The sequence below is a fragment of the Panthera leo genome, chromosome D4 (assembly GCF_018350215.1).
Source record: "Panthera leo isolate Ple1 chromosome D4, P.leo_Ple1_pat1.1, whole genome shotgun sequence".
Classification (NCBI taxonomy): Eukaryota; Metazoa; Chordata; class Mammalia; order Carnivora; family Felidae; genus Panthera; species Panthera leo.
Window position 1 is genome coordinate 58712410 of NC_056691.1, and position 20091 is coordinate 58732500.

At 36.4% G+C, this 20091-nt stretch overlaps 1 protein-coding gene across 6 annotated transcripts in view; it reads left to right on the plus strand.

Annotated features, from left to right (window-relative positions):
* The window catches only part of ZCCHC7 (zinc finger CCHC-type containing 7), a 255291-nt gene that overhangs the window by 202419 nt on the left and 32781 nt on the right, over positions 1–20091 (plus strand). For all 6 annotated transcript variants that reach the window (XM_042912588.1, XM_042912587.1, XM_042912584.1 and 3 more), the window contains exons 4-5: positions 248–373; positions 1301–1471. In XM_042912588.1, coding sequence (XP_042768522.1) covers positions 248–373; positions 1301–1471 — 297 coding nt within the window. The remainder of the gene's footprint in view (positions 1–247; positions 374–1300; positions 1472–20091) is intronic.

Here is a 20091-nt window from a genome sequence, read left to right on the forward strand (position 1 = left end):
CAAAAGAAATGGAACCATATGGAGAAGTGTAAAAGAGTGTGATGAGGGACAGACAAGAAGTAGAGTTGTCTTCATGGCAACCCCTTTTAAGTTTTTATTTCTTTTAAGAACACAAAAGTTCTCTGTTGCTGGTTTCTAGATTAAACAGACTATGGCTGTTAATTCTTTTGAACAAAGTAAAATATTTTTTAAATTAATTAATTAAAATTAATTAATTAATTAATTTTTAAATTTTTTTTCCTCCTAGGCCCAGATAGTTAACAATAGATCATCTGGAAGATGGACCCACCGATACTATTCGGCCAACAAAAATGTTACCTGTAGAAATTGTGACAAATGTGGCCATTTATCAAAAAACTGCCCCTTTCCACAAGTATGTGAAATACGTTTCTCTCCACATTGTTACTTTATAGTCTTAAGGGTGGGCCCTATAACCTTATAATTCAAATCTTGTACAATATATGTGTGAATTTCATGTTACATTTTCATGTAGGTGATAGCCAAAATAGTAGCACAGAACGAACAATGAAGTTTGAGTCAGAAAAACCTGGAATCAACTTTAGCTTTCTTTCCATTAGTAGTTGCACAAGCTTAGGCAAATCATTTCACCCTCTGTGCCTCTGTTTTCTTGTCTATAAAATGAGGATTCCTGAGACCCCTTTCATTTCTAAACCTTCTACAGCTTGTTTCATTGTGGGATAATTTTTATTGTTAGAACGTTACCATTTTAAGCATTTATAAATGTTTATTGGTGTAAATTATGTTAGATACATCAGCCTTTGGAACAACATAGAACTAAAGTTCTTGGATGTTCTCTGACACACAGTAAGCTCTTAAGAAACATTCCTTCCATTATTCCTTCTTCCAAATGATATGATTGTCTTTCAGATATTTGAGACAGCTCATATATTTCCTCTTTGTCTTTGGTTCTCCAGGCAAAGCAGCCTCTTTCAGTATTTGTTGCTCCTGTGACTTAGCTTCCAGATCCTCATCAACCTGGTTTCCCTCTCAAACACAATCCACTTTGTCAGTGTTCCCACAAGATAAAGCATAAGAAGTAGATGCCAGTTGATACCACAGGCACAGTAAGCCTTTTTGGCAACCACAGAATACACACAGCTTGTGTTAAAGCTCTGATTTCAGACATTTTGTTTGATTTTACAGTTATGCTCAAGATCTAACCTTCACCGGGGTCTCAAATTGGAAATAATGTTTTATGGAATTATACAGAAAAGGAAAAGTTAATCTTCTATTTGAGACTGAACTATTTTGCTAAAGAGACTTTCTGTTTGCTGCATAGAAAGTCCGCCCCTGCTGCCTCTGCTCGGAGAGAGGACACCTCCAGTATGCCTGCCCAGCCCGCTTTTGCTTAGGCTGTTCTTTGCCTATGCCTTCCACTCACAGATGTCTTGAAAGACCTTCCTGGAGAAAACGATGTGACCGATGTGATATGATAGGCCACTATGCTGATGTGAGTATCCTGCATAGAACTAATTTGTCAGACTTTGGGGGCAGTGTGCCAATTTGTAACTATCAGTCAGCCTACCTAAAAGAATATTCTATTCTAATTCTGTTCTAATATGTCTGTAATGATAGCCATGTCCCTTTGGCTATTGATCATCTAAAGCAGTGTTCTTTTTTTTTCTTTAAAAAAATTTTTTTTAATCTTTATTTTTGAGAGAGAGAGAGAGAGAGAGAGAGAGGGAGGGAGGGAGTGGGGGAGGGGCAGAGAGAGAGGGAGACACAGAATCTGAAGCAAGCTCCAGGCTCTGAGCTGTCAGCACAGAGCCCGATGTGGGGCTCGAACTGACAAAATGCGAGATCATGACCAGAGCCGAAGTCGGATGCCTAACCGACTGAGCTATCCAGGCCCCCCTAAAGCAGTGTTCTAACAGAGATCTTACTGAATGGTTTGTCAGGACACAGCATCAACAAATATTGTAAACCCATGCTTGCCCCCTTTGCTTAATGTGCTTGCCAAGTAAAGGTTGAAATAAAAGAGGTATGTAATAACATGTAAATTTATATGTCTGTTCATGCATAGTTACATGAAAATATATACCCACTTAGCAGTTGTATACAAAGGTCTATCTATCTGAAGCCTGGCTTGATGCTGCTTATTGATGGTTCTTGCTGATAGAATAGTCTTAAACAAGAAGAAGGACAAAATCACCAGTACTTTAGATCTGCTTATCTTAGTTCTTTCTTTAGATTAAAAAAAAAAAAGGGGGGGGGGGTAATTTAAAAGACATTCAGTTACTTGTAGCACGTTAAATTTAAGCACATTGTTATCTTGGACATCATTTTACATCATTTGGGATTTTAGTCACAATTTCAAAATTTTTTTTTTTTAATGTTTATTTATTTTTGAGACAGAGAGAGACAGAGTGTGAATGGGGGAGGGTCAGAGAGAGGGAGACACAGAATCCGAAACAGGCTCCAGGCTCTGAGCTGTCAGCACAGAGCCCGACGCGGGGCTCGAACTCACGGACCATGAGAATAATGACCTGAGCCGAAGTCGGCCGCTTAACCGACTGAGCCACCCAGGTGCCCCTAGTCACAATTTCAAAGACCAGAGGGGCTGTGGAAGTTAATATATTTTTTTTAAGTAAGGATCTTTTAATTTGTATTTCCCAAAGATATGATACAAAGCCACAAACATTTTTCTAATTTTATTTATATTGAAATATCCTATAACCTTTTCCTAAAAAAAAAGTAATACGGCTTTTTGTTAATATGAATTTCAGATTAAAACACACTAGAAGATGAATGTTTGGTATATATGTTTCTCATGTAAATATATCAGTTATCTATTGTAATTTTTACAATGTCTTTTTAAACAAAAACAGGGTCACTATCCCATACATTGTCTTACAGCTTCATTTTTTTTCTGCTTAATTCCTTATGAATGTATCACTGTATTAGCTCATAAAGATCTACCTTTCTTATGGTTAATTTTTATTCCACTGTATGGATGTACCAATTTACCCAGCTGTTTATCTACCAATACATCTAAATTTATAGTTACAACCCATTTTTTTAAGCAAACAGTGCTGCAGTAAACATCTGTGTGTGTGTGTGTGTGTGTGTGTGTGTGTGTGTGTGTGTGTTGTGTGTATAAGATTATTTTATTAAGTCAGATTCTGAGTGGGATTGTGTAATTAAAGGATATGTATATTTACATATGGATAAATATTGTCAAATTGTTCTTCCAAAAGATAGTACCAATGGGGGCAGCCGGCTGGCTCAGTCAGTAGTAGAGCATGAGACTCTTGATCTTAGGGTTATAAGTTCAAGCCCTGTGTTCAGTGTAGAGATTAGTTAAAAATAAAATCTTCTGGGGTACCTGGGTGACTCAGTAAGTTAAACGTCCAACTTTGGCTCAGGTCATGAACTCTCAGTCTGTGAGTTCAAGCCCCCCACATCGGGCTCTGTGCTGACAGCTCGGAGCCTGGAGCCTACTTCGGATTCTGTGTCTCCCTCTCTCTCTGCCCCTCCCCTGCTCATGCTCTGTCTCTCTCTGTCTCTCAATAAATAAATAAATGTTAAAAAAAATTTTTTTTAAACAAAGTCTTTAAAAAAATAAATAAATAAAAGGTGGTACCAATGTATCACCACCTGTCAGGTGTATTTAAGAATGCTCTTAACATTATAATTGATCTTTTAAAATTTTGGCCAATCAGATAAGGAGAAAATGATATCATATTGTTTTTATTTGTATTTCTTAGGCCACTAGTGATGTTGAATGTGATTCTCAAGACAAGGTGTGGAAATAGAAGTTATTTCATTCTAGGGGCACCTGGGTGGCTCACTTGGTTAAGCGTTCAACTCTTGGTTTCAGCTCAGGTCATGATCTCACAGTTTGTGAGTTCGAGCCCCACATTGGGCTTCATGCTGACAGTGTGGAGCCTGCTTGGGATTCTCTGTCTCCCTCTCTCTCTGCCCCTCCCCTGCTCGTTCTTTCTCTCAAAATAAATAAATAAAAACTTTAAAAAATATTAAAAAAGAAGAAGAAGATGCTGTTATTTCATTCTAAAGTAGCTAAAGTGAGGCCCCTGGTTGGTACAGTTGGTGGAGCATGTGGCTCTTGATCTCAGGGTTGTGAGTTCGAGCCCCACGCTGGTTGTAGAGATTACTTAAAAAAATAAAATGAAATATTTTTTTTAAAGTAGCTTAAACTTACTTTTTAATATTTACTAAGTTTTAAAATTAAAATCCTAAGTTGGCTTGGTTTTATACTTCTGTTCTCTACATTATTTTGTCAATTATAATTTTTTTAGCCAGATTTTCTAGTTTGGCAGTTACATTTAATAGCATATTTCTTTACTCCTTTCTTCTAATAAGCTCTTACAAATATGGTCTTATTTGCCTGTGATAACAGAAGGGTCTCAGACAGACATTATCATGAGCAGTGTTTTTTTGTTTTTTTTTTTTTTTTTAGTAAGAAACTAGCACAGAACCGTTAAGGATGATTTGTAAAAGGTTATATAATCAGCTGTGAATTAAGTCTGTAGTCCATTCTGCTTAACTTCTTAATTTTGGCCTCTAATGTATGTTAAATTCTTTATCTAAAATGGCCTTGAGGATTAATAACCCCAGTGAATGTAAGGTTTTAAGATTGGGTTAGGCTGTGGTCGACTTCAGAGAAGGCAGCACCCTTTCCCCTAAATCTGCCAAGATCTAACTTGTTGGGTGTTTTTATAATTATGTGGTGAATGTTCTGGACACTAGTTGATCTTTTTCCAGCCTTCCCACCTTGCGTAGGATTCCCCCAGAGCCCAATCAAACCTGGACTTCACTGACTCCATCTGCAGAAGCTTATAGTCCTTCCATCATCAGAGAAGCTCTTCATGAGAATTCACTTGGAAGCAGTCATTTTGGCCTCAGGTTGCTGGAACTATTCAGCCAGTCCCCCATACATGCTTTAAATTTATCTTAAAACCTGGCCCTCCACAGAAAGTATTGCTTCCCTTGCAACCCTCTCAAATGCTTGCTGCTCATTCCTTCTTTCTTTTTTTAAAGTTTATTGATTGATTAATTGATTGATTGATTGATTTTGAGAGAGAGCGTGCGTGTGTGCAGGGGAGAGGCAGAGAGAAAGAAAGAGAGAGAATCCCAAGCAGGCTCCACACTGCCAACAGAGCCTGATGCTGGGCTCAATCTCACGGTCATGAGACCATGACCTGAGCCAAAATCAAGAGTCAGATGCTTAACCGACTGAACTACCCAGATGCCCCTCTGCTAATTTTTTCTTGACCCACATACATGAATTACACTGTTTAGGATTGAACTCTTTCTCACTCATTATGGTTGCTTCAAAGTCCTGGGGCGCCTGGGTGGCTCAGTCGGTTAAGCGTCCGACTTCGGCTCAGGTCATGATCTCACGGTCTGTGAGTTCGAGCCCCGCGTCAGGCTCTGTGCTGACAGCCCAGAGCCTGGAGCCTGTTTCAGATTCTGTGTCTCCCTCTCTCTCTGCCCCTCCCCTGTTCACACTCTGTCTCTCTCTGTCTCAAAAATAAATAAACGTTAAAAAAAAAAAAAAAAAATTAAAAAAAAAAAAAAGTCCTTACTCCTCCCTCTTTATATGAATACTTGTGGCTTATTAAAGGCCCATACCCTCTGACAATACTGTCCTCCACCCTTCTTTGTCATTTTCATCTTTCTACCTGCTGGACTTGCTGCTCATTCACAGAGGATTTCTGAAGCCCTGGGTAATTATAGATGCCCTACCTTATCAATTAAGGAGATTAAGAAACTTCCATTTTTGCTTTATACTTTCCTATAGCCACACTACTGATCTCTGTAATGCCACAGTGCCAGTTATATGTGCAAAGAGAATTTGTAGTGAAAACTGGTGAGTGGTATTCATATTCTTGCTGTAATGAAAGAATTTTCCTGAACTCTGCTTGGAAATGCCTCATTTGTTAACTACTGCATAAAAGGGATTTGGTTCAAATTACAGAGTTTTATAATGTAAGGGATAGAAAGATGGCTCAAGGCCTGCTAAAGTTAACCTGCATCATTGATACCTTCCAAAGGAAGAGAATCTGCAATGTGGAAAGAATCTCAATTCTGACTCTGCCACAGATTCTCTTCTCTTGTCAACAGTTTTTAAATATACAGAAAATTTTAAAGTATGTGAACACATCTTGCATACACAGTCCCATTGCGTAAGGTATATCTGACATTTCCAAGGTAATAGTAGCTATAGTTAATTACTTACTGAGTTTTAAGCACTGCGCTAAGTGCATTACTAACTAGGAAAAGGGGAGTACTTTTTTCACTGCTGTATCCTCAGCACTAATAGGTACTCTATAGATATTTGTGATTGTGTCATTTATGTAATCCTCACAACTACCGTATAAGATATATACTGTTTTTTAATTTTTATTTTCTTTTAATGTTTATTTATTTTTGAGAGAGACAGACAGACAGAGCATGAGCAGGGGAGGGACATAGAGATAGGGAGACCGAATCCGAAGCAGGCTCCAGGCTGTGAGCTGTCAACACAGAGCCTGACACAAGGCTCGAACTCACAGACCACAGGTCATGACCTGAGCCAAAGTCGGACGCTCAACTGACTGAGTCACCTAGACGCCCCTTCCGGGTCAGATTTTTAAATGAGTAGAAGAAAATAACTTACACTTGATTCCCTTCATTAAACATTTGATGCTATAAAAAATGCTCTCTTAAATATCTGCTATATACTGATTTTTAGCAGGTCAAAAATTTCTTTTAAAAATGAGAACTCAGTATAAACTGTAGGCTTTCACAGACAGTAGTGGTTAATAAATGTTTCTTCAATAAATACATAACATAAAATGGAAAACTAGTGTCTTTTAGTTTAATTTTGGTGATTTTTTTAAAGGTTAGCTTAATCTTGGGGATTTCTAGTAGAAAATGTAAAGTACCTAGTACAACCATCTTATAGTTATGGCTTCATACTTGTATAAAGAGTGAAGAATTATTGAATATTGTTTTTCTCCAGGTAGTTATTTAAGAAAAGGGGATTTATTTGATCTTTAGTCAACTCCAAGGAACACAGAATGGCATTCCTATGCCTCTTATCCTTTCGCTAGTCTTATTGAGATACTAGTGGCCAGAAACAAGATTGACTGAAACACAATTATTTAGCTCAGTAACTGAGCCAAGATTTGAATTAAAGTCTTCCTTAATTCAAATATTTTGTTATGTGTAATAGTGATTAGTTCTACCTTTGTTCAAAAACATCTCCACTGTTTAATCACCCAAATAAACTTGTTATATTTGTTTATCAAAAATTTGCTGGTTGCCTACTACAGGCCAGGCAGTATTCCAAGTACTAAAGAAATAAAGATGAAGAAGACATGGTCCCTGCCTTCGTAGCTAAGAGTATAATAAGAAAGGCAGACATGTGAAAGAACAATGTAAAAGTGATGTGATGGGAGGTATACCAGGGTGGTGAAAATTAAATGAGAGAATATCAGAAGACTAAGCTTGGTGACTTGTAAGTCATAGATAACTGGGAAGTATAGAAAATGACATAGATCATAGGAGGGAGCCAAGAAACCGTGCCTATTATAACATGTCACCTGTCTCTGGAAATACTGGCTGTAAAGTAATGCCATAGGAACTCTTGAACCAGGCTACATGAGTTTTTCTGAAATAATATGGACTTGAAACATACACAAGGGTCAATATTTTCTGAGCACTTGTTTGCTTACCTGCCTGTTCTTAACCTTCAAAAGCAAGGCAGATTGAGGAAGGCAATCTCTAGCCATTCCTAGAATATTTCTCCTTTCTGATTCTGTATCTCTTCCACTCATGGAAAGCCACTTTCCTATTGTGTCAGAATTTAATACATTGTTTTAGCCCTGGAAAGAATGATTCACAGCATAATCCAGAATCTGAACACTTTTCATCATTTCTGCCACTGTCCCCCTAGCTTAAGCTGCAAGCATCTACTGCCAGGATTACTCTAATAGCCTCCTAAACTGGTTCCCTGCTTCCTTGCCCCTTTATATTCAGCTTCCAGTAGGTGGTTAGAGTAATCCTATCTATCTATCTATCTATCTATCTATCTATCTATTTTAAAAGATTTTATTTTTAAGTAAGCTCTACACCTAACATGGGGCTTGAATTTACAACCCTGAGATCAAGAGTCACATGCTCTACTGACTGAGCCAGCCAACCTCCCTAGAGTAATCTTTTTTTGAACATAACCCAGATTACATCAATCCTGTATTCAAAATCCTCAAATAAGACTTTGTATCTCTCCCAGAGTAAAAACTAAAGTCCTTAGAATCACCAACAAGACCATATGTGATCTAGCTTCTTGACCACATCTCCTATAGTAAGCCATTGCTTACTCCACCTGGTCTCCTTGCTGTTTCTTAAAAGACCACACTTATTCTTGCCTCTACCTTTTGTTCTGTCTGCTGCATATCCAGGTATCCACAATGACTTACCTCCTTCATGGCCTTTACTCAAATGTCCCCTTTTTAGAGAGACCTTCCCTGACCACCTTAATTGAGATAGCACTTCCAACATTCCCTGCCCTTCTTCCCTGCTTTGTTCTTCTCCATAACACCTGTATTATACATTCTAAATGTATTTTTCTGTCTCCCCTAATTAGAATGTAAGCTCCATGTCTATTTTCAGACATGTTCAATGGTATATCTCCAGCTTCAGGTGAAGAGCCTCACCTGCATAGGAGCTCAGTAGGGTTATTGAATAAGCAAATTAGTGAATTCGGGGCAACAGACCCCACTTACCTACCTACCCTCCAGTCATGCTTCCAAAAGTTGTCAAATCCTGCATATTGATACATAGGCTTGGCAATTCTCACCTTGACTCATAATACTTAAAGTCAAGTTTCAACAGGTTTTCCAAAAGCTGTGATAACCTATAGTATGCATAAAATAAAATGAAATATCTAAGGCAAAGGAAATCTTTTTTCTTATTTTCCCTCCCACTCTCTTAAATGACCAGTTCTACTTTCCTTAATATTTTCTTTAGAGATTTTCTTTAATATCTCCATTTTAAATCAGTATTATAGGTATTGATGCTGTCCTGTGTTTTCAGTCTGTCAGCCGTCAGTTTTCATATGGAAAAATCTCCTCTGTCACTTTGTGATAGAATATACTGTGTCATCTTTTTCACACAAATCGAGAAGAGAAAAAATAAGACTAAAATTCTGGTTACCTTCTACAATTCAAATAATCATAGACAAACTAATTTTCCTACCAAACTTAATTGAAGTCAAGACAAAAAAATATATCATTGTAATAGATTGATATGTATGTTCACATAAATATGTAGTTCTGCTGACACCTAAACATTACACCTACTTTTTAGAGTAAAGAAAAAATCTGACTTAGGTTAGAATACTTTATTTCTCTCACTTTTTACAGCATTTTGATGTTGTTTCAACATAATGTTAGCGCAAGTGGTCATGACTAGGATTGATTGATTTGCTTAATAAAAAATAATTGTTGAATAGGCTTATAAAATGCTTATTTACCTGAGAGACCAGAATACCCCCAAGGAAGTTAAGTATGTTCTGTGCTTAGAGGTCTCTTATCCTCTTGTTTGGTATATGCAAAACTCATGATAATGTAACTGAAAATTCATATGTGTTCATTGTTCAGGGAGTAAATCCTGGAATTAGTAATTAATAATTCATTGGAACTGTTCCCAAATCACCTGATAAATGAATATCTGAAACTTTTCATGGATATATATGTGTATATACATGATATATATGTGTATATACACATATGTATCCATGCTTATGGAAATAACCTCAGAGGGTAAAAAGTTTTAACTGAAGGTATGTAATTTAGCACAGTTACAGTTTGAAGGAGAAATCCAGTCCTTAATTTGAAATTCTACTAAATGGTATACTTTCTCATCATCTGTGACTAACCTGAAAAATTCCCCCGGTCTCTCTGACTGTCCCTATAGCACATACTTCATTACCTAGCATTAGTTACTTTCAGTAGACCTAGCAGATTGAGAGCAGGTTTACATTTTCTTTATAGAAGTTAAAAGAATAAGTTTGTAGAGGATAGAGACCTTTCTCTTTCTCTGTACCACTAACTTCCACCAAAAGAGGGAAAGGATTGTCCCCTTAAAGTCTATCTACCAAAATTAACAGCTTTAAAAACTAAAGGGATAAATAAACTTTAGTTTTTCATTGAGAATTTTGTGGGACGTGGAAATGAACTTTTCAGTGCAGTCACATTGGGAAAACTGGAGTCTTTGATAAATAGAGCAGTACACCACTGGGAATTTTATTAAATTTCAAACTCATTATACTTATTTATTTATTTATTTTTAAATTTTCAGTCCAAGTATAAAAGTCCATATAGACTTGGACTTGAATCTATTAGATCCAATAATAAGGTCAAATTCTGGGACATAGTTATCTTTTCTGTCAATTTTAGGTAGGGAAATTAAGGGAAATCAGATTCTCATTGACACCTGGAAGGCTAAACATTTTATTTACTAAGCATTACAGACTAAAGGTCAATTCATCTGAACATTATAAATCTCGTACAGTTTTCTGATTGAGTTCTTTTATTTTTTAAAAGTTTATTTAGAGCATGTGTATGCATGCATATGGGCGGGGGAGGGGCAGAGAGAGAGAATCCGAAGCAGGCTCCATGCTGTCAGCATAGAGCCCAACATGAGGCTCAATCCCACAAACTGTGAGATCATGACCTGAGCCAGAATCAAGAGTCAGACTGTCAACCAGCTGAGCCACCCAGACGCCCCTGATTGAGTTCTGATCTTCCTTCATGAACAAAAATAAATGGGGTAGAAGAATGCATACCAAGCTACTAGGCTGATAACACTAGATTTCCTCAGCTGACTGGTAATGGATTGGAAGAGGGATAGGAGACATGATTAGTTTTGCCTTTATTTTTTTTTTTATTGTATTATTGCATTTATTTAAAAACAGAAAAGAGACTATTATTTCTGCAAAATGTCAGTTTAATAGCAAGTGTGATCTTGGCATGTTGTACAACCTTCTAATGATTATTGCCTTGATCAAAAAAAAGTAATAGGCTATTTAAGAATTTCAAGAACTCAAGTAAATTCTGTAATATTATGAGCTAATTGAGCTTTTAGCTATATAATGTTAAAATAATTCTCCCTGGGCACCCCTGGGTGGCTCAGTGGGCTAAGCGTCTTACTCTTGATTTTGGCTCAGGTCAGGATCTCATGATTGAGTTGGCAGGATAGAGCCCTACTAACAGTGTGGACCCTGCTTGGGATCCTCTCTCTCCCCCCTCCCTGCTCCCCGCACCCCAACTCATGCTTGCTCACGCTCTTTCTCTCTCTCTCAAAAAATAAATAAATAAATTTTAAAAAATAATAATTCTCTCTGTGGTCGTAGATACTAAAGGAAAAGTATACACCCTAAGAACACTAATGGGAGAATTTCAGGTATATAAGAAGATAATACTCAGCTTTTAAATTAATTACCTCATGAAGTATTATTCTAAACTTTTATTATTTTTTCCATAGCCAGTGATCTTTTACACAGGAATTAATAATGAAATAAACTACAGTGTTTTCACTTACCTGTTCCTCACAGACCAGACCTCTGAGAAAACTAAACTTTTCCATGAGTGAGTTTGTCAGAGATCTATACAATCCTTGGTAGATACCACCTCAGTTCCCAATACTACCAGATTGACAGAAGTCTCTCTTTAAAAAAAAATAATAATAATAATTTTTTTTTTTTTTTTTTAGAATGAGCTGATAGAAAAAATTAAGGCATACGTGAAGAACTGGTAGATCTAAACAGGAATGAGATGGCACCAAATGTAATAAACTTGTTATGAGAAATAGGAAAAAAAGAAATAGGAGGAAAATTGAGAAAAACCTAACTCATTTTTCACAGTGTGAATACAGAAGATAGAGGAAAAGTGGTCCAAAGGAAAATGAACAAAAGAAATTCTGATTAAGAGAGCAGGTACCCACTACAAGAGGGGGAAAAAGTCCCACATCTATCTAGACATATGCTAGTGAAATGTCTGAATGTCAAACAAAAATCAAACAAACATCCAGACAGAAAAATTAAAAAAAATTTTAAGTCCACACATATTACACACACACACACACACACACACACACACACACACACACACACAACATCAAGCTTGCATCAAACTTCTCCTGTACAGTACTAAATTGCAGAAGTACTCTATTGCAGAAGGCAATAGAGAAATCCCTAGAGGGTAGAGCATTCTGAGAAAAATAGATGACATTGCCAAGCTGTTGTTCATTTGTGAATTTATTGGAAAAATCAGAGAATAAAATTAGCAGCAATGAAGAATGAAACCAGGAAGGCATAAAGTGAATGTATGAATACCTCCTGTTGATCTGTTTTTAAACTTCTTACAAATTTTAGAAAAAATTCTTTAAAAATGTACTTTGAAAACTTATAAGTATAAGGATAAAAATAGGACCAGAAATATCAATGATCACAATAAATAAATGGATTAAATGCTCTTATTAGAAAATAAACATTCCAGTGTCAGGAACCAAAAAGGAAAAGGGAGAATAGCTTTAACTTAAAAAAAATGTCCATCCAGGGGCGCCTGGGTGGCTCAGTCGGTTAAGCGTCCGACTTCAGCTCAGGTCACAATCTCGCGGTCCGCGAGTTGGAGCCCCGCGTCGGGCTCTGGGCTGATGGCTCAGAGCCTGGAGCTTCCGATTCTGTGTCTCCCTCTCTCTCTGCCCCTCCCCCGTTCATGCTGTGTCTCTATCTGTCTCAAAAATAAATAAACGTTAAAAAAAAAAAAAATGTCCATCCAAAGAAACCATTAATAAAATTAAATGACAGACCACGACTTAGGAAAGATTTTTATAAAATACATGATAGGATAATTATTTCTAATATGTAAAAAGCTCTTATAAATTAATAGGAAGAAAAAAATGTCTTAATAATCAGGGGTTCCTGGATGGCTCAGTTGTTTAAGTGTCTGTCCGACTCTTGGTTTCAGTTCAGGTCATGATCTCACAGTTCGTGAGTTCGAGTTTGCACTGGGCTCCGCACCAAGAGTGCTGATTTTCTCTCCCTCTTTTTCTGCTCCTCCCCTGCTTGTGCTTTCTCTCTCTCAAAATAAATAAATAAACTTAAAAAAAAGTAATAATCAGTGTTAGAGAAGATAATGCTTCTGGAGTTCACTGATGGATGTTTGCAAAGATATATCTACAAGGAGCACCTGGATGGCTCAGTGGATTGAGCGTCCGACTCTTGATTTCAGCTCAGGTCTTGATCTCATGGTTCATGAGATCAAGCCCCATCCGTCTCTGTGCTATCAGCACAATTTGGGATTCTCTCCCCCTCTCTCTCTGCCCTTCCCCCACTCACACTCTCTCTGACTCTCTCAAAATAAAAATAAGTAAACATTTTTAAAAAAGAAATATTTAAAAAGAAAAGATATATCTATAAGAACATTCATCTCAGAATTGTTTATAATGAAAATTAGAAGCAACCCAAATATTTAACATTCAGCTGATTTAAGTAACTTACAATACATTTCATATAATTGAATACTCTTCAACTATTTAAAAAATGATATAATAATGAATATTGAAATATAAAGAAGTTACTAGTACAGTAAGTGAAATGCATAAATTATAAAACAGTAGATGAAATATAATCCTGTTTCCATACAAATACACATATTTATAAATATATATAGATTTGCATAGAAAAATCTAGAATGAAGTCTTCTAAAATGTTTACTATAGTTAAGAATTATAGAAGAGGCACCTGGGTGGCTCAGTCAGTTAAGCTTTGGCTCAGGTCATCATCTTGCAGTTCGTGAGTTCGAAACCCATGTAAGATTCTGTGCTGACAGCTCAGAGCCTGGAGCCTGCTTCAGATTCTGTGTCTCCCTCTCTCTCTGCCCCTCCCCCTCCCCCTCCTTCTCTCTCTCTCTCTCTCTCTCTCTCTCTCTCTCTGAAAAATAAATAAACATTAAAAAAAAAGAATTATAGAAGAGTTTATTTATTTATATTTTAATTTGAGAGAGAGAGAATCCCAGGCAGACTCCCTGCTCAGTGTGGAGCCTGACACAGAACTCAATCCCACAACCCTGGAATCATGACCTGAGCTGAAATCAAGAGTCAGATGCTCAACTGACTGAGCCACCCAGGCACCCCTATTTTATATTTTTATAATGAATATATATTCATTTTATAGTTTTTTATCTTGATGTTTAATGTGCAGTACTCTATTGCCACTTACAAACATTTTAGGAATAGTATCTCCAGTAACCAATCCAGCCTATGTTCATTCTTAAGTAATTACACCCACTGTGGGGCTCAAACTTACAACCCTGAGATCAAGAGTCACATGCTCTACTGTCTGAGCCAGCTAGGCACCCCATTCTTCTTCTTCTTTTTTTAATTTTTTTTTTACATGTATTTATTTTTGAGAGACAGAGAGAGAGCACAAGTAGGGGATGGGGCTGTCAGCACAAAGCCCGACACGGGGCTCGAGCCCACAAACCATGAGATCATGACCTGAGCCAAAGTCTGACGCTTAACCGACTGAGCCACCCAGGTGCCCACCCCATTATTCTTATTTTAATAATAAAATTGACTTTTTTTCTTTTGGTGTTCAGTACTATGAATATGTATAGATTCATGTAAACACCACCACAGTCAGGATATAGAACCGTTTCACCACCCCAAAAAACTGCCTCATGCTATCTCTGTATAGTACCTTCCCCTGATTCATAACTTCTGGCAACCACTGATTTGTTTTTAATTACCATGGTTTGTTTTTAAGAACATCATGTAAATGGAACCACACCATTATATAGTTTTGAGACCAGCTTCTTTCTTTCACTTACATTATGTCTTAGAGATTCATCTGAGTTGTTCCATGTGTCAATAATTTATTCCTTTGCAGTATTCCATTGTATGGATGTATTGCAGTTCGTCCATTTATCCATTGAGGAACATTTGGGTTGTTTATAGTTTCTGACTATTACAAATAAAGCTGCTATGAATATTTGTGTATAGTCTTTCATGTGAATATAGTTTTCATTTCCTTGGGGTAAGTTTCCAAGTGGAGATTGCTGGTCCTATGTATGTTTAACTTTGTAAAAACTGCCATATTGTTTTCCAGAGTGGCTGAACCAATTTTGCATTCCCACCAGCAAAGTGAGAAGTCCAATTGCTCTGTATCCTCTCCAGCATTTGGTATTGTCAGTATTTTTTATTGTAGCCATTCTAGTAGTTGTGTAGTATCTATCTCATTGTGGTTTTAGTTTGAATTTGCCTAATGGCTAAAAATGTTGAATACACTTGCATGTGCTTATTTGCTATCCTTATATCCTTTTTAGTGAAGTGTCCTCATCCTTTCCTGGTTTTTCATTAGAGTGTTTATTTTCAGATTGTTGTGTGTTGAGAGTATTTTCTACATATGATATAAGGGGTATTTTAGATATGTTATTTCCATACATATTCTCCCAGTCTGTAGCTTATCTTTTTGTTCTCTTGACAGTTCTTTGGCAGAACAGTTTTTAAATTTGGTGAAATCCAGTTTATCAATTTTTTTTTCTCTTTACTGGATTGTGCTTTTGATGCCCTTTCCAAGAATTTTTTAACCAACTGCAGTTAACAAAGATTTTCTCCTGTGTATTATTCCAAAATGTTTATGGTTTTGTTTTATATTCAGATCTATGATCCATTTTGTGTTCATCTTTCTATAAAGTGTGAGGTGTAGATCCAGGTTTTTGTTTTTTTGTTTTTTTTTTTACATATGAATGATCAGTTGTTCATCACCATTTGTTAAAAAGACTGTCCTTTCTGGGGCTCCTGGGTGCCTCAGTAGGTTGAGCGTCTGACTTCGGCTCAGGTCATGATCTCATAGTTGTGAGTTCGAGCCCCACATCTGGCTCTCTGCTGTCATTGCAGAGCCAACTTCAGATCCTCTGTCCCCCTCTCTTTTTGCCCTTCCCCACTCATACACACACTCTCTCTCTCTCTCTCTCTCAAAAAAATAAATAAACATTTTTTAAAAACTTAAAAAAAATAATAAAAAAACTATTCTTTCTCCAATGAATTGCCTTTACATCTTTGTCAAAGATTAAATGTCTACATCTGTGGATTCATTCCTGGAGTCTGTTCTGTTGCATTGATTTAAGTATCCATCCCCTCACCAATATCATATTGTCTTGATTATTAATGGCTTTGTAGTATTAAAATAAGATATTGTAATAACTTTGTTATCATTTTATAAAGTTACTCTAGCTATTCTAGTTCCTTTCCCTTTCCATCTAAATTTTAGAATGAGTCATGTATACCTACAAAAAAACTTGACGGAACTTCGATTGTTATTATAGTCTGTAGATCACTATGGAGAGAATTGATTCTAACATTTTGAGTCTTCAATCCATGAACATAGTACATGTTTCCATTTATTTAGATCTTTAGCGTCTCTTATCAGAGTTTTGTAATTATCGTTTATACATTCTCTACATAGATTTATACCTAAGCACTTCATTTTTCTTGGGACTATAGCAAATGGTATTGTTTTTGTGGTTTTCAATTGTTTATTGTTTATATATAGAAAAAAGTTTGGAATGAAATATTTTTCAATGTTTGCAATGTTATCTCAGGTGGTAGTATTATATAGGTGACTTTTATTTTTTGTTTATCTGTATTTTCTGTCTTTATAATGAATATGCATTACTTTTATAATATTTAATGTTATTCTTTTAAGAAAAAAAAGGACAAGCTTCTACACTAAAATTACTACAGTATTGGCACAACTTTGGACCTAAAGGTGATTACTTGTATGCCTGACACGTCCAGCGTGCTCTAAGATTCTTGGGAGAAGATGAAAAGGAAATTCCCCCAGGAGACTCCCATGAGAATTAGAGAAGTAGAACTGGATATCGGTGAATAATTACAAATAAAAGGAGTTCATTGTAGTTGGTTAAGATGAATCAGGTTAACTTTCAGTAGCTGTAAACAACTTTCTACATATGTGTTACTTATGATGGACTTTGTGTAATTGGTTTATAAATAAAGTTCTGAACTCCCATTTTAAAATTATTTTACCTTTAGTTTATCTCTTATGAATCTGGTTTAAAGCTTCTGGTACCTGCTAGTGGGCTTAGGGAAGCATTGTGATATTGAACATATGAGAACGAGTTCACAGTTATCTCAGAATGTCAGCACCAGTACCAAAGAGACAATGAATTCAGCTCCTGGCAGTTAAAATTGAGGGATATCATCAACATAGAGTTTTAATAGTTGTTCAGAGGATGTATTGGGTTTTTGTAGAAATTGGAGAGATCTGAAAGCTATAAAAAGAGGGAGTTAGAATACTAGACAGAAAATAAGACCTTCCTTCACCTGCGTGCATGGGTTATGTATTCACTACTAATGTGGCTAGATAGATTCCCAAAGTGATAAGGATCTTTCCCTCCAGGTTTCTCCTTCCTGATAGGCACTTTTCTCAGACTTCAGGTGGTAGTTGTCTAGTTATTATAAGAAAGAAAGGCAAGAGAGAAAGGCTAGTGAGATGCTGAGATTTTTATTATTTAAACATCGTGGTAAAAAGGAATTAAGTAAGCTTGAGTAAACTGAAGAACAGTATGTCAACTTTGAGAGTGGTATGGAATACTTCTGATTTTCACCAGTGATCAGTATATTTTAAGTTTTTTATTTCAAAATTGAACTATAAAATCTGAGATTAGATTTATCTGACCACATGTTCTTTTCTGTGTATTTTTGAACAACTAAGAACGTTACTGAGTGCGCCTCAGTTAAATGTAAAAATAGACACATTGCATGGTGCGGTAGTTGCTTATCAACATTTCTGAATTCTTTTCTTTCCATAAAGAAGGTAGCTACAACCAGCTGTATCCCGACAAAATCTGTATTTTTCATTTGTCCTTTTCTTTTGAATCTTTTTTTCTCACTCTGTTCGTCTATATCAACAGCTCACTTAAATGGTGATTTTTAACCAGTCTCTTAGGTTTGGCCACATCTAAGAGTTGACTGTTTTGCAGTAGATTTCACTTATTTCAGCTACCTTATTGATGCCATTTCCTCGTGATCAGTTTTTGCATCAGAAGTATGGAGGGTGCCAAATTGTCATCATCATAGCAATATTTAAGACAGTTGAGTGTTTGCTATGCATCATGCATTGTCCTAAGGAGTTTATACTTACCAACTCTTCAACTGTCACAACAGCCCTTGAAGAGGTACTCTTATCCCCATGTTATTAGAAAACAGACATACAAATGTATAACTTGCCCAAGATAGTAAGTAGTAGAGTCAGGATTTGAATCCAGCCATTTTGGCTCTAAAGTCACTGATTTTAGCTGCTACGTTGTCATGTTTCATTTTACTAGTTCTTGTATTGTACACCCTTAGCTAATAACTAGCAGGTATGCTACAGACATCATCAACTATTTGTAAAATTAACTTATGTCAGTAGTCTAGAATTAGTCAAGATGTCTCCAGAAAGATTTGTGATTCTCTGATGTGAAAAAAGTTTTTAAATGGAAATAAGGTTGCTTGAGTTCTATATGATTTGTTTTATTTATTTTTTTTTGGCTGGTTATTTGATATAATTTCCTATAAAATAAGAGCTGTTACATTTTCAAATAAAACTGGAATATAATCTATTACAGACAAACTTTATGCCCTCATAACTGCACTTAAGGAGAATATCGAAGAGAAATATCTTTGAGCAAAAAATTAGACTTGTCAGTTTCCCTGATTACAGAGGATTAAGAGTATAGGGATTGATTAAAATTTGACCTTGGATGGAAAGATGTTTTTATGAATTCTGGTTCATTTTGTCAGTTTAGAGATAGAGACCAATGCGTGGCTTTCCATACTGATAGGTGAAAAAAAAAATTATGTAGATTCTCTACACACTGCCACATTTATCTGTTCTATGTTTACAGCTCCTTTTTATTGTGAATGACAAATTCTTACACAATAAAATAAAACAAACACTATTAAAACAGTGACTTATCTTGAATTTTAATTGTGTATTTCTGTAATTTCAGACCAGAGTGGTCTTTATGGAATTTCGATTGAAGGCTATGCCCAAGATGCTCTCTTCAAAATACTCCTTGAAGGAGAAATTTTATTTCACGTATATTCAGAGTACAGTATATGTATAATAAGACACATAAGTATTTTTGTGTATCTGAGTAGTGTATGTACACAATGACTACCAAAGTATCTGGACAATCAAATGACTTGATGGCTATAATTCTATGAGGAGCCTGCTGACGAGGCTTCAGAGTAGGGACATTCTTTTTAATGAAGGCACCTAAAATTACGTTAATGTGTGTATGGAAAAGTCAAGATGGTGGCTGAGTCCAGGGACTGGCATGCTTTTCCTGTCTCTTTTCATTCAACAAATTTCAAACGAAAATTTTCTCTCTATTCTCCTTTATTTATGTTATTCACCATCAATGAATATTGCTTGTTTTATTAAATCTTTTGTTTTGCCGCAGTGACTTGAGGGGGCCAGCTCCTAACAACAGAGGCTTTGACAAAGCACCAGAGGATTCTGTTAAAAAGTTGTGTTTCGTAATTGTAGTTGTCGTGTCAGAGCCTAACTGACTTGGAGCTGAAGGATTTTTGTGAGATGAGTAGCTGTGCCAGCAGGGACCCAAGTCTCCTGGGCTGGCCGCGCTCTCATTAAGATTTGCCGCTAGCAGTGGCGGTGTTCAGCATGTATGTGACGTGCATTCTGTTATTGTATGCTTGGCTTGTCAGCCTGCAGCTTTCTGACACTCACTTATGTCACTCTTTATTCAGAGAGGAAGAAGCTTTTGATAATTTGACAAGACAAGCTCTTAAACGATCTAGGTCATGGCCTTCACTGTCTGTGATTGTGAACATATTTCCTGAAAGCCCTGTCACTCATCACAGCTACATTTTCTCCCGGGGAGCCACAGGCCTGTCCTGGTCTCTTGTCAGCTCATACATTTTGGTTATTCATATACCAAATACAGTACTGGGTTTTTTTTTCTTCCCTTTTGCAAATGCTAGCATGTTAGTAAGGCTAATCCTTTCTCCTGTGCTGTGTTCCCAGCAGGG